Source organism: Geotrypetes seraphini, chromosome 1 (genome assembly GCF_902459505.1).
Source record: "Geotrypetes seraphini chromosome 1, aGeoSer1.1, whole genome shotgun sequence".
In the NCBI taxonomy this organism is placed as follows: domain Eukaryota; kingdom Metazoa; phylum Chordata; class Amphibia; order Gymnophiona; family Dermophiidae; genus Geotrypetes; species Geotrypetes seraphini.
The window spans coordinates 283,294,793-283,309,417 of NC_047084.1; the positions used below are offsets into that span (position 1 = coordinate 283,294,793).

The 14,625-nt window shown below is 43.7% G+C and overlaps 1 protein-coding gene and 1 long non-coding RNA gene across 4 annotated transcripts in view; one reads left to right on the forward strand and one right to left on the reverse strand.

The window, feature by feature from the left end:
- Positions 1–14,625, forward strand: part of LOC117364088 — a 71,459-nt gene that overhangs the window by 21,169 nt on the left and 35,665 nt on the right. The gene's annotated exons all lie outside the window — the stretch shown is intronic.
- The window catches only part of MAVS (mitochondrial antiviral signaling protein), a 60,689-nt gene continuing 47,859 nt past the window's right edge, over positions 1,796–14,625 (reverse strand). For both annotated transcript variants that reach the window (XM_033952869.1, XM_033952877.1), the window contains exons 4-5: positions 11,489–11,838; positions 1,796–3,242 (exon numbers count right to left, since the gene is read on the reverse strand). In XM_033952869.1, the coding sequence (XP_033808760.1) occupies positions 2,376–3,242; positions 11,489–11,838 (1,217 nt within the window). In that variant the 3' untranslated portion in view covers positions 1,796–2,375. The remainder of the gene's footprint in view (positions 3,243–11,488; positions 11,839–14,625) is intronic.

Here is a 14,625-nt window from a genome sequence, read left to right on the forward strand (position 1 = left end):
GGTTGGGGGAATCCCCCCATTATAGAGGAAAATGTAATTTTTCCCAGTGTTTTAGTGAAAAATTAGTTTCCTCTGTAAGTGAGGGGGTTCCCCCACCCCCAACAGCAGCGACAACTGTTCTAATGAAGTGTTTTAAACTCGGAGTGCTTTAAACTTACCTTTTAATCCAGTGCACTGACGTCCTGCGCGCATTTGTCTTAGTGAGTTTGTCGGCGCATGATTGTCCAGCATGCTTTAGTCCCATCACCTCCAAAAGTGTTAGCGCAGGCTGGCTAGGCAGGTGCCCTGTGAAAGGGCTACCCTCCCAGCTACAGGCTTCTGACAGAAGAGTCTGTCTTCTCCCAGGCAGAGCTGCCCCAGTAAAACTGGGAACTTCTGAAGCTTCAAATTCAGGATTAACACCCCCCCCCCCCCAATAACAAATCTAAATCAGAGTAGATCAGATAGACACCTTCAACTTACATTCAGAAGGTAAAAACTGAGAAGCTACAGCCCAGCCCAGAGGTACAGGAGGCGTAGCCCCCCAAAATTACATGATGCCTTCTACACAACTCATAGAGGTGAATAACTTACTGATTCAAGACTCATGCCTTTTGCACTAGAGTTGTTGCAATGCTTATGAACAAAATATTTCCTAGTATGTACCATTTGTTAATTATTTATGCATTTAATTCATTTTCTATCCTATTTTCCCCAACTAGCTCAGAATGGGTTACAGGGTAACATATATACAGTCAAAACCAGATTACAATTTACTATATTATGATACAACTGGTTCATCCTAATTTCACATAACGGATTATCTAATTCCAAATACATTTCTTTTCAGTCATAATTGCAATAGGAAGGGATTTAGGTGAAAAGGTACATTTTTATTGCTTTCCTAAAGTTCTGGAGTCCTTCATGAAATTCAACATTATGTGCAATGTATGTGGCATTGTAGCTTTGTGTGATTTCTTTCATATAGTATAACTGTATTTCTGTAATTTTAGCAACATGTTAGCAGTTAACGACATATGTAGCTACCAGCAGACAAGTGGTTTATGAAGTGTGAGTATTTCATTGATCTGTTAGAGATCCAAGAACAGAAAACAATCTAAGCTTTTCAATTACTTTTCAACAAAGCATGACTTTCACAAACACACTACTATAATAATAATAACTTTATTCTTCAATACCGCTACAATCGTGCGACTTCTAGGCGGTTCACAATGAAGAGAGCTGGACAATCAGCAAGTTACAATACGGTACCTTGGATTACGAGCATAATCCGTTCCATAATGCTTTAATTAATTTCAGTAATCTTCATGTGCTAGGGGGTCAATTAAAAAAACACTATACAGTACAAATGTTTGACTGTATTCTGCATTAAAATATAAGAACACTCCAAGTTTTTCCTCACTGCACTACTTTAAAGTCATATGTGAGGTTGATGGCCTCATATGAGTAGCAGCTTTAGAAATGGAAGCAAAAAAGAACCAATATTATAATCATCATAATCTACTACTATTATTTCTAGAGTGCTACCAGACCGCTTAGAACCTAACAGATGTAGCGGTATATAAGAAATAAATTACATTACATTACATTACATTACATACACAGCCTATCCCCTCCCCTTGAAGGCCTATCCTCCCCTTGAAGGCCTGCCTGCCTGCCCCACCCCGAAGGACTGCTCGCCCCCCAACCCTGAAGGACCGCTCATCCCCCTGGCCTCCCCGCACCACCTACGGTAGAGAAGTAGCCTGCAACAAGATCACGATGCCAGCGATCCCTGCGCTGCTTTGGTGCTGCTTCCTCCGCCGCGGTCCCGCCCCTCCTCTGGCATCTCACGATCCCACTGCAGGCTGCTTCTCCATCGCAAAAGGTGCAGGGGGGGCCCTGGGGGAGAATCTGGACGTCGGGGGGGGGGGAGGGGAACCGGATGCCAACGGCTTCAAGGCCGGGAGTACCCCCTCAGGGCTTGCACCCGGAGGTGGACCGTCTCCCCCCCCCCTTGGTACGCCACTGCTGGGTAGCATGCTCAGAGAGGAAGGAGTTAATTTTAGTGATGTAGAGAGAGAAGCAACAGGCTTTAGCAGTCTGTTGGATGTGCTGAGAAAATGAGAGGTCGGCGTTGACAATCTGATATAACTGAGGTCCAGAAATAATGTGATTGCATAGTAGTCACACAAAGTAAGAGAGAGAACCAAGGCTAGAATATCAGACCCAACAATGTTACTGATTCACATTATCGAGCTCCAACATTTAAACCACAGCACATCCTATTCTGCGTTGAGAAAACAAGTCAAATTTTTATATTTGCATTAGAATAACCAAATAGTTAGCTACAATGGAAGCAATTCACCATTCTGTTAAATACACTCTAAAAAGCCTTAATTTCGCCGATACTTCCATAACAGGACAATTGATACAGAAGAAAATACAAGAATGCTTGTAAATAGCAAGATATTCGGTAGCATAGGTGTTCTATCACTGCTTTCTCCTGGAACATTTTTCTTTCTGGGAGTATCACTGCTAGTGGAAACAGAATCTTTGAAGACAGCAACTCTGTCATTAGCCATCTTGAGGTCAACGTCAGAATCCTCTGCAAAATACAATTCATGATAGTTTATTTCTGTGCTATCCAAACTGTTCTCAACAGGATCTGAGGTTTTCTCTCTCTCTGGCTGAAGAGAAATGTCATCACTATTTGTCTTGTTACCGATTCCATCATTTGGATGACTTTCATTATGTCTGTCCACTGCATCACCTGATGCCTTATATCTTGTTTCTACTCTGACAGAGTCTTTCATGTCTCGCCTGTCTGGAATAGCATTCCTGTTTCTTCTGCTCAGAAGTTGGGAACTAGAGTCATAAGCGTAGTGGTTTTCTTCTGGGTCTCTTTCTCTGGGTACTCTAACATCTAGAAGACTGCTAGCAGTTGAATTGCTTATCAGCAAAGGATCATTCCTAAACGTGCTGACACTATTTTCTCCTCCTGGAGTACTTTCTGCTGTGCTAAGACTCAGCTGGAGACTATCTGAATTTAAAGAATATGGTTCTTCCTCATCCAAACGAGATATTAGCACACCTGGTTTGCTAATATTCATTGACCTTTCTTCTGCTGACACTTTAGAAGTTACCCGAGAAATTACTGGTGCATCCACTACTGCTCCAATTTTTTGTCTTGCTTTATTGTCCTTCACAGGCTCTTCTGCTGCAGCAGAGCTGGAATTCTGCTGAGGATGTTCTGAATTGGCCTTCAACAACAACAAAAAAAAATTACAACTGAGGAAGGAATTACGTAGAACATTAATTTTAACAGGACAAGGTTACAGTGCAGCACAGTTTGATGCCATCTACATTGCTTCCCCTTCCCCCTTTACTGGTTGCATGCATTAGAACTACTTTCATTGCCAGAATCCCATCATGAGGATGGGTTGTTTGCTTTTGGTCTTTTTTTTTTTTTTTTTTAGCTAAGATCTAAATATGTACAAGATTTGAGTTAGGAAGTAAGGATAGACTTTTTTTGTGGCACAGACTAAGAACTTGCTGTAAGCAAATGTTTAGGCATCCCTGGTCAAATTGTATGTATCGATGAATTTCCAAGTGACCAGAAGCTGATACAGCCTCTACATGGTACAAAAGTAAATACAGTTTATACAAATTTTAGTGTATAAATTACTACCTACTTGCTGACTTTTAACAGACATGGCAGGTGGAAAAATTTGGACACCCTTCCAGTTGATTCATTACTTTCCTCCCCTTTTTACAAAACCGCACAAGAGGTTTTTAGCACCTGCCGGCGCACTGAATACCATGGCAGGCAAAAGGGGCCAAGCCCTAAGACATACAGTATGCCAGTCAGTGACAATCCTGCCACTGGTTGCAATACTAGCATTGCAAACCTTGATCACACAGAGGCAGTTCCTGTTAACTTAGAAAAGGCAGGAACAGAGATTTATTTGCCTTTGAATAAGCAATGCAGAGTGCAACCAGCTTTTATAAAGCTGCAACAGGCAGTGGGGGAGGGGTGCAAAGTTCTCACAGGGTAACGTCAGACCTCAGGGAACAATGGACTAGGCAGCCAATCAGGAAGCTGAGCAGCTCAGCTCAGTTGGATAAACGGGGAGTGGTTTCAAACAGCAGGAGGCCACCTCAGAGTTCATCAGGGAGCTCATCTCAGAGACCCACACCAGGGAGAAACAATAGAGACACTGGAGACACTTGGGACCAGACCTACCTTGGCTGGGGGCAAGACAGGAGGAATCTGCCAGGCAAGTGAGAACTCCTATCTGCCTCAAAACTTACCAGGCTGAGGGCAATGCTCAGACAACTAGCTCTCAGTTAGAAACGGCAGTTAATGAGAACAGCTGTGACTACCCATCTCAGGAAGAACATACAAGCCAGTATATAGAAATGTCTGCTGAAATCCCAGAGATTGAGAATGTGAATAGCATTGCAGAGCCAGAATGTGAAATGGTTTGGGAGGATATATATCCCTTTGCCTAGAGTAAACATGGGCAAACTAGGGCCTGCGAGCCATATCCGGCCTGTTTAGTTTTTTAATCTGGCCTGCCAAATTTTTTTTCGCGCAATAAATAAAAAGCTGCAAGCTAGGCGAAGTGCCTGAGATAGACCCTGCACTTCAAGCTCTCTGGCTGTAGAGGTCGCCAGACCTAGCTGACATGATCTTCACATGTCTTGGCGCCCAGCTCTATGGTGTGGCTCATTGAGCCAAGGCTGGCGGTCTCTGTGCTGACGCATCATGGGAGCGGAGAGGCGGCCACAGTATCTCCACTGCCTCCCCTTCTTGAGTTCGGGGAGCTTCGGCGCTCGCTGCAGCCACACCTTTCCCTGCTGCCTGAAGCAGATGTGACTTTGCCTCTTCCCCCTGCCTCAACTCTTCCCCATTCTGTCCACAGCTTTCCATGAGAGGGGCAATGGCAGTTCCCACGTTGTTGACTTGATAGCAACATCTGTATTAAATGTACAAGACTCTTAGCTTGTGCTAAAATAGTATTTAAAAACAAAATTGGAGAAAATATTTTTTCACTCCATGCATAGTTAAGCTCTGAAACTCTTTGCCAGAGGATTTGATAAAGTTAGCATAGCTGGGTTAAAAAAATAGGTTTGTACAAACTCCTTGAGGAACAGTTCATAAACTGTTGTAAAATAGAATAGATTCTGGCTCCCCCCCTTTCCGGTTTCTCCCCCCCCCCCCGGGGGTCACCAGGCCCCTCTGTCAAATTTAAGAACCCATTGTGGCCCACGAGCCAAAAAGTTTGCCCACCCCTGGTCTACAGTGTACTGTGAAGTCAAAAGTTGCTAAACGTTTCTCTGCATGTTTGTGAAGGTGGGGACAGGGCACCTCCCTGATCTCCCAGCTCAGACCTTCCAATGAAACCAGTGCTCCTGTGTGAAATAAGAACTGTACAGGCCTTTAGAGAAAACCTCAAAGGATTTGATAATACACCAAAGCTATTTCAGCAGGGCACAGTGGTCCAAAATTATAGAAGCTTTAGTAAGTTGTGCAGTACACCGGAGAGCTGATTGCACAGATGATGCAGCTGCCTAGCACTGTGATAAAAGCACATTACAAACGTTTGGTTTTCTGAAAGCATTTTGTGGCATCATTTTGGTTTTGTTTTTGGACTGTTTTCTACCACATGATGTGGACAATGTTTGGTTGTGCCATATGATTTATCTGAAGTACAACTACCAGAAGAAAAATAAAGAAAATCTTTTGTTTGAATACAAAAGTTTGCAGTGCTTTATTAAGGTTGAGGCTTGCTTAGCCACTTCAGTGAACCGCTCGGCTGGGCACGTTGTGTATGGGGCAGGACAGCACCTTAGCACCCTATTCCCCACCAAACACGCTCTGTGCTGCTCTGACAGTCATAGAGTTCCTTTGAGCGTTGGAGCAGCACTGAGCATTCAGCATGCTGTCTGACTCTAAAAACCTCTTGCACGGTTTTGTAAAAGGGGAGATTTGTTTCTTAGGACCCAAAATTTACTGACTCATTAAGCCTTTGGTTAATCAGGTGAAGACAATTTTCTGCCTGATATTCAGTGGCCAAAACCCAACCCCAAAACTCTTGTGATTCACTAGAACATAATCCAAGTTTCCAAGTTTATTGTAAATTTGATAAAATGTTTATCAAAATACTAAGGGGCTCATAATAAAAAAAAAAGTCTAAAAAGTGGCCTAAATGGGTACTTGGACAATCAAAAAGCCTGATCGTCCAAGTACCCATAACCAAAGCTGGTTTTAGATGTATCTAAAACCAGCTTAGGCCTTTCCCCTGCCTCTAAATGCATAGAGCGAAAAGAGGCGTTTTTAGAGGAGGGGAAAGGGCGGGAGGTGGGCCAAACTACACCTAGGTGTACAGCAGGTATAACCAAACCTTTTGACAGGTTGCTTAGTCGGCACTTATACGTTTTGACTTAGAACAAGTCAAAACAGGTATAAGTGCCGAAAAAGGGCCCCCTGAGCTGATAGCGGCTGGCATGATCAGCTCAGCGGGCTGGCAATCTACCCACCCCCCACCGCAACCATCGCAGAAGGAGTGATGGCTCATCTCCCCTGCCACGATGAGATTACCCCTCTACCCAAACTGCTGCAACCCATTGCAGGAGAGATGCCCAGTCGCTCCTGCAGCGGTTTGTGGCAGTTCGGGTAGAGGGGTAATCGCATTGTGGCAGGGGAGATAGCCAATCTCTCCTGCTGCGAAGAATCACACACCCCCGCCCCGACAAGATCGGAGCAAGAGGGAGCCCAAGCCCTCCTTTCCTGGCGAGCTGCGACCCCCCCACAACTATCGGAGCAAGAGGGAGCCCAAAACCTCTTGCCTCTGCGAGCCGCGACCCCCCCACAATAATTGAGGCAAGAGGGAGCCCAAGCCCTCCTGCCCCGGTGAGCCGTGACCCATCCACAACGATCGGGGCAAGAGGGAGCCAAAGCCCTCCTTTCCTGGCGATCTGCGACCCCCCCCCTGCCAATTACGATCGGGCCAGGAAGGAGCCCAAGCCCTCTTGGCCAGACGAACCCCCTACCCTCCACTCCCACTAAGATACGGGCAGGAAGGATCCCAGGCCCTCCTGCCCTCAATGCACCCCCATCCCAAGATCGCCCCCCAAACCCTCAGATATGGCCTAAGGCTACTGGGCCAATTCTGGTCACGTGGGTCGGCAGGGGAGGCCAATCGGGGGTTCGGGAGGGTGATCGTGGGAAAGGGGGGTGTCGAGGGCAGGAGGGCCTGGGATCCCTCCTGCCCATATCTTAGTGGGGGGGGGGTAAGAACCAATTTGTGAACGAAAGTTGAGTCGGTTGTCTATGGTTACTCCTAAGATTTTAATCATGTCGACAGATTTGATTGGAATGTTATTAATACATATTAGAGATGTAACTTGAATATTATCTTTCCATGGAAAAAGAGACTATTGGTTTTAGAAATATTAAGAGATAACATGTTTGTTTTTAACCAATGGTTAATATGGTCGAGTTTTAAATTTATAGCGTAGAGGTCATTGCTATTGGATGGATCAATGTGATGTATGATTTGGAAATCATCTGCATACGCATATGCTGTGAAACCAATTGATTGGCACAATGTTAATAAAGGGGCCAACAACGGAGAAAGGATGGAACCTTGAGGAATTTCAGAGTTATTTGGATAGGTATCTGAAGAGGTGTTATTAAAAATAACTGTGGAAGAATGATCAGTGAAGTAGGAATGAAACCAATCCAAGACTTGCTCGGTGATGCCTATTGAGGATAGTCTTTTAAGGAGAAGATGTTGATCAATAGTATCAAAGGCGGCTGCAAGGTCTTGTGAGATCAGGATAACAGATTTATGTTGGTCTAGAAAATATTGTATAGAGGTTGTTAAGCCTAACAAAGAATGCTCGTTAGAGTGATGCTGACAAAATCCTGTTTGGTTTGGATGAAGAATTTTACTGTTATTAACGAAATCCGAAAGTTGATTAAATACAATTTTTTCTGTTAAGTTAGCTAAAAATGGTAAATTTGCAATGGGTCTATAATTGGAGTATTCTGAATTGCTCTCTTTCTGATATTTTTAAGATTAGGAAGATAGTAGAATGTTTCCAAATACTAGGTAAAGTTGATGTTTGCAAACTACTACATATTAATTTATGAATATATGAGCCAAATACAGAAAATAATTTTTTAAGAATAAATGGAGGAATGCTCTCGGATTTACCTCCTTTTAGCATTGAGAGATTGGATCATGCATTGAACATCTATCAGAGAAGGCAGAGAAAAGTGAGCACAAATGGAGCGACACGAGGAGTTTCCTAATTCTTCTTGACATACAGGAGTATTTTGCTGTAAAAGAACATTTCGGATTTTATTAATTTTTTCTTGGAAAAAATCTGCAAGATTTTGGGCTGTAGGAAAGTTATCAGATGAAATATGTTGAGTATGCTTGTATTGTGTGTTTTTTTTAAGATTGCAAATAGGGCAGCTGAGTTCTTAGCTTTATTTATGCATTTGGAGTAATATTTTTTGTAGCATTTAAAGTGGCTTTATAAAAATGTGAATGTTCTTCATATTTATGTAGGTTGGACTTTGTTGGATTAGAACGCCATTTACATTCTGAGGAGCACAGTTGACATTTGAGAAGGGTTAATTAATAGTTGAACCAAGGATTCTTTTGTTTTTTGGCTGAGATTGTACGAACCTAGATTGGGGCTATTTCATTGAGAAGGGAACAACAGGCATCAGCCCAAATTTCAGGTGTGGTTTAAGAAAGAGTCTGCCATCAACATCCGGTAAGCCCAATGATCATTTTTGTCAAGCTCTAAAGTTATGGAAGCAGAGAGTGAGAGCATCAAGAGTCCCTGAAGCAGAATTTGACCGGCCGGGTTAGCACGGCAGGAGTGCGGAAAGCTCGCTCCTGCCCGCTACACTCTGGACCACCAGGGATTCCAGTGGCAGAGCAGGTGCAATGAACAGGGCAGGGAGGGGGACAGGGTGCAGAGCCTGGCATAGGCCTGCAATAAGTCTGGGAGGGGGTGACTGGGCGTTGGCCCGAATCTAAATCTGGACCACCCCCCAATTTGGCCCAAAAATCCCGGTTTATATTTGAGTCTATATGGTACATTGTATGTGTATGGGCAGAGATAGATACGCACTCATACTCTCTTGCTCTTCAGACACACATTTCTGTGCTGTGCTGCTGCTTATGCACTCAATAAATGCCCTATAATCATGTGAAGTTCTTAAAGCTCTTGCCAGCTTTGTTCCTTGGTTTGGATTGGCTCCTTCACAATTTCTTCCCATCCCTCTCCCCTTGTAGCCCTTTTCAGCAAATGCCTCCTCCCCCTACCAGCACAAGATATACACTGGCTTATGAAATCTGTCCAAAGTCAGTTCAATGCCTCTTGCAGAACTGTCACACATACCTCTTTCCCTTTTTATCTCATCAAGAAGCTTCACCTGCAGAGTACATGAACTTTCCCCTGACACTCCCTCCCTGTGACTAGAACTGTTTTCCAGTGCATTCCAAATGGCTGGATCTTCTTACTCTATCTCTGCTTGTAGTGGAACGGGAAGCAAGCAGTACAATCTAAGCAGGGCAGGATTAATTTGTCAAGGGCCCCTAGGCACACAAGTACACTGGGCCCCCCTGCCCTATCCCATCATGCCCCACCCCCTGCCCTGTCCCCATTTATTTACCCATTTTCTTATTTACTTCTTTATTTCCACTTTATTTCTTTTTTATTTTATTTTAAATTTCAAAACAAGCAACAAAGATTACACTACCAGTGCCTGTATACAGTTTTTCTTCTATGCAACCTCCAAACATCTTTGAACAAATCTCCCCTTCCTTCCTAGAGGAAGAGATCTTCAGATGGCAGGGCTTTGGAAAGCCCACCAATTTATATTTTGCAAATGTGTGGAAGCAAGGGGCATGGGCAGGAAGAAAATTTAGTGCCCATCATTTTATTGGACTAACTAGTTTTTTAGCCCGTTACATTAACGGGTGTTAGAATATTTGTGTAGACTTAGGCATTTCTTTCTTTCTGTCTCTCTCCCTGCCCCCTGTCTGTCTTTTCTTTCTGTCTCTCTCCCTGCCCCCTGTCTGTCTTTTCTTTCTGCCACTCTCCCTGCCCCCTGTCTGTCTTTTCTTTCTGCCACTCTCCCTGCCCCCTGTCTGTCTTTTCTTTCTGCCACTCTCCCTGCCCCCTGTCTGTCTTTTCTTTCTGCCACTCTCCCTGCCCCCTGTCTGTCTTTTCTTTCTGCCACTCTCCCTGCCCCCTGTCTGTCTTTTCTTTCTGCCACTCTCCCTGCCCCCTGTCTGTCTTCCCTTCTCCCTTCCTTTTACCTCACCCTTGTCCAGCAGCACCTCTTCCCTGCTCCCTCTGTCCAGCAGTAACCCTTCTCCTTTATTTTTACCTCCCCCCTGTCCAACAGTACCCTTTCCTGCTCGCTGGCCTGCGGTATACACATGCGTGGTAGCTGCAGTGGTGCCGTTTCCCGGCTCGGTTTTCTGGCTGTTATTCCCCCTCTATGTGGTTGGTGCCGAGAACAGCTGGAGGCTGTGGCAGTCTGAGCTGTCGGAAGGGGGAGGAAGCAGCCCTTACAGGCATTAGGCCAAGTCAGCCATAGGTGAGTTTCTGGGCGGCAGGGGATCAGCATCTGCAATGCCTATTCCTTTGCTGTTGCATGTGGGAAGCTCCTGTTCTGGCCTTCCCTTCCTGAAGTGAAATGGAGACCATGGGTACTGTGATGCTGTGGGCTGGGGATTGAGCCTAGATCCAGCTTTTTCTATTGCGGTATTGAGCTCTAGAACTGTGTTTTGGCTCCTTGCGTCCTGTGGTAGGAATGTCGCAGTATTACCTCTTCTCCCTTCCCTTCTCCTTACCTGCTCCCTGTCCAGCATCCGCTAGGCATAGCAGCCTTGGGGCTTTTGCGTTGGAGGGGGATGGACCGTCAGACGCAGTCCTGCAGCAGAGCCGGCCACATTGCCATTGATGCCCGGGGGGGGGGAGCACATTGCCTTTGATGCCGGGGGGGCGCCACCATTGCCATTTGAAAAAAAAATTGGCATGGCGATTCGCTCGTCTGTTTGCCTTCTTCATTGGGCCTCCCTAACAATTTTGGGCCCCTGGCACGTGCCTACTGGGCCTACCCATTAATCTGGCCCTGAGTCTAAGTTGTGGGAAGTGGGGGGAGGCAGAAGAGGAGGGAAGAGAATTGGAGAGCTGCCTATAGCTTCTAAATCAATTTTCAAATACTGTAGCCGTCCTTTTAGATTCTAGACTTAATGCAAAAATCTGTATAGTTCTGAAAGCCATACGGTAAGCAAATCTAGCCTCCTGGATTCTCAAGACTCGTGGCAGCCCCACCCCCCACCCCCCATTTGTGTCTTGTTTATCTATGCCTTAATTCTGTCCTGATCAGAAGAACCATATAGACATGGGAAAAATATTTAAACAAAAGTAAAAAATATATGATATTATAGTTAAGAAGTCATACTTTCCTTGCTTTAGGTGTTATGTTGGTCCTCAGCACTTCACTTGCTGATTGCTGGGTCTCCTGAATAGGAATCTTATGGTCATCTAGATGTTCATTATTTTGATAGCTGCAACTCTCTGTATCTGAACTGGAAAAGGACAAATTATCCTGAACAGCAGGACTGGCTGAATTAACAACTGGAAAGGATTGAAGATGAGATTGTACTGACGGTAGTACTGCAGGGGGGGAAACACTCTTTTTTTGAGAGTGATGAGTATCCATTTCTGCTGCCATTACAGAGATGACTGTAACTACTGCTGGAAGAGGAGTGACGGCAGCAGATTGAGTAACTGGAGTATTATTTTGATGAGCTGGAAAAAATCAAAAAGAAAATAAGTAGAACACTTCAATTAGATATCAATAGAGAATAAGCATTTTAAAACCACTCAAAGTTTAGTCCAGCAGTACAAAATAAGATAAATTCCCTTGGGTAATCAAGTCCTAGAAAACATAGCAGGCAAGTGCACTACATAAAGGGTCATTTTCAAAAAGGACACCCAAGTCCAATTTAGGCGTTTCCCTCAAAACATCTAGTCAGAAGCACAAAAATGTCCATTTTCGAAAGCTGAACCACCAGACATCCATACATTTTTTAGAAAATCATCTATTTGGAAGTCTAGACCACCAGAACACCATACTTTATACCCTATTTTCAATCAAAAAATCATCCATGTTAAAATCATCCAAATGGACACCATGTAGATGTGGGAGGGGCCAGCATTCTAATGGACTGATTACATAGACATCCCAACTGAGTAGTGGGGCACCTTAGAGGGCACTGCTGTGAACTTCACAAAAAGAGTGTCTGAACAGGAAAAGGATATCCAAGCGACTGACATGGAGGTAACCTGGGGAAAGGAAGAAACGATATAATAATAATAACTTTATTCTTCTATACCGCCACAATCTTGCGACTTCTAGGCGGTTTACAATCAAGAGTGCTGGACATTCAGCAAAATACAATAAGTAGATATTCAGAGGAAATACAGAGATCAGGAAACCTCAGGAGGCAATAGTTTATATAAGTATAGAGAGAAGATGAAACTTCTATCAATGTGGGTGTAGTCTACAGACCTCCGACTCAATCGCAGCAAATTGATAAAGATCTGATTTCAGATATCCAAAAGTTCTGAAAGAAAGAGGAGGTACTGCTGTTGGGTGACTTCAATCTGCCGGATGCGGACTGGAATGTTCCATCTGCGAAATCAGAAAGAAGTAGGGAGATTGTGGATGCCTTTCGAGAGGCTCTGCTCAGACAAATGGTGACGGAACCCATGAGGGAAAAAGCGATACTAGATCTGGTCCTCACAAATGGGGAGAGTACCTCTAATGTTCGAGTGGGTGCCCACCTGGGAAATAGCGATCAAACGGTTTGGTTTCATATAACAGCTAAAGTGGAGGGTGGCCACATAAAACTCAAAGTCCTAGATTTCAAACGTACGGACTTTAGTAAAATGGGAGCATACCTGAAGAAAGAGCAGTTAGGATGGGAGGACATAAGGGAAGTGGAAAAACAGTGGTCTAAATTGAAAGGAGCAATAAAAATGACTACTGTGAGGAAAACAAGAGAAAAAGGAAATAGAAACGGTTCTCTAAACTTGTGGTGGAGAAAATAAAGGCAAAAGAGCTGGCATTCGTGAAATATAGAAATACCCAAGAAGAGGAGTATGGAAAGGACTACCAGGTGAAACTGAAAGAGGTCAAGAGAGAGAGATGTCTGGCGAAAGCGCAAGCAGAAGAGCAAATGGCTAGAAATGTAAAAAAGGGAGACAAAAATTTTTTCAGGCATATATCGGTGAAAGAAAGAAGATGAAAAATGGAACTGTGAGACTAAAAGATGATATGTATCGATATGTGGAGAGTGATGAGGAAAAAGCAAATATGTTAAACAAATACTTCTGTTCTGTGTTCATGGAAGAAGATCCTGGCGAAGGACCAAGATTGTCTGGTAAAGTTACACACAAGAATTGAGTAGATACTATGCCATTCATAGAAGAAAGTATTTATGAACAACTTGAAAAATTGAAGATGGACAAAGTGATGGGACCGGATGAAATCAATCCCAAGATATTGAGGGAGTTCACAGATGTTCTGCCGGGTCCTATTAAAGATTTGTTCAACAAATCTTTGGAAACGGGAGTGGTTCCTGGGGATTGGAGAACAAAAGTAGTTGCAGAGATAAAGCAGGAAACTATAGGCTGGTAAGCCTCACTTCGGTTACTGGAAAAATAATGGAAGTGTTGCTGAAAGAAAGGATAGTGAAATTCCTAGAATCAAATGGGTTACAGGATCTGAGGCAACATGGTTTTATTAAAGGTAAATCATACCAACCAAATCTGATTGAATTTTTGATTAGGTGACCGGAAAATTGGATCAAGGGCATATGCTAGATGTAATTTACTTAGATTTCAGCAAAGCCTTTGACACGGTTCCTGAGGAGTAGTGGCTCGTGGCCAGCAGGGGGTGCTGGTTATGGGACGGTAATGGGAATGGATGTCAGGACATAAGTGCAGTATTTTTTGTGAAGTTTTTTTACAAAAGCGCCAGTTTTTCGTATGATTCTGGGTAATTCTAGTTAGATAATTCTGTGTTAGTTAAGGACCACACCCAAATAGAAGCGTACGGAAAAACAGGTGAATAAAAATTTAAATATAATGTAGCTAAGGCCAGAGAGAAAAACACACTAAAGATTAATATAAGGGAAAGAATGGTGTTTTCTTGTGTACTTTGCTGTTGAGCCAAATCATGGTGGAAATCATGATTACATGATTACATGGAATCCATTTTGGGTTCTCTGTGTTTACTATAGCTGCTCTGTCTTTGGACACAATTTTGGGCCAGTGATTAGTTTTCTGTCTTCTTTGTCCTCTCTGAGTTTTCCCGCTCCCAGCAGCGTGGTGTTAATTAATACCACATGTGCTTGCTGTAGACTGGCTAGGAAGATCACGTGTCCTAAACTAAGAGATAAAATGCATTAAGTATGAATGTGTGCAAGGGGCCCCAACGAACGAAGGAATGATTGATATATGAGCGATATATGAAAGAATAGTGTGTACTTAATTTCTAATATTTTATATATTTTAAACCTGAAGAAACAC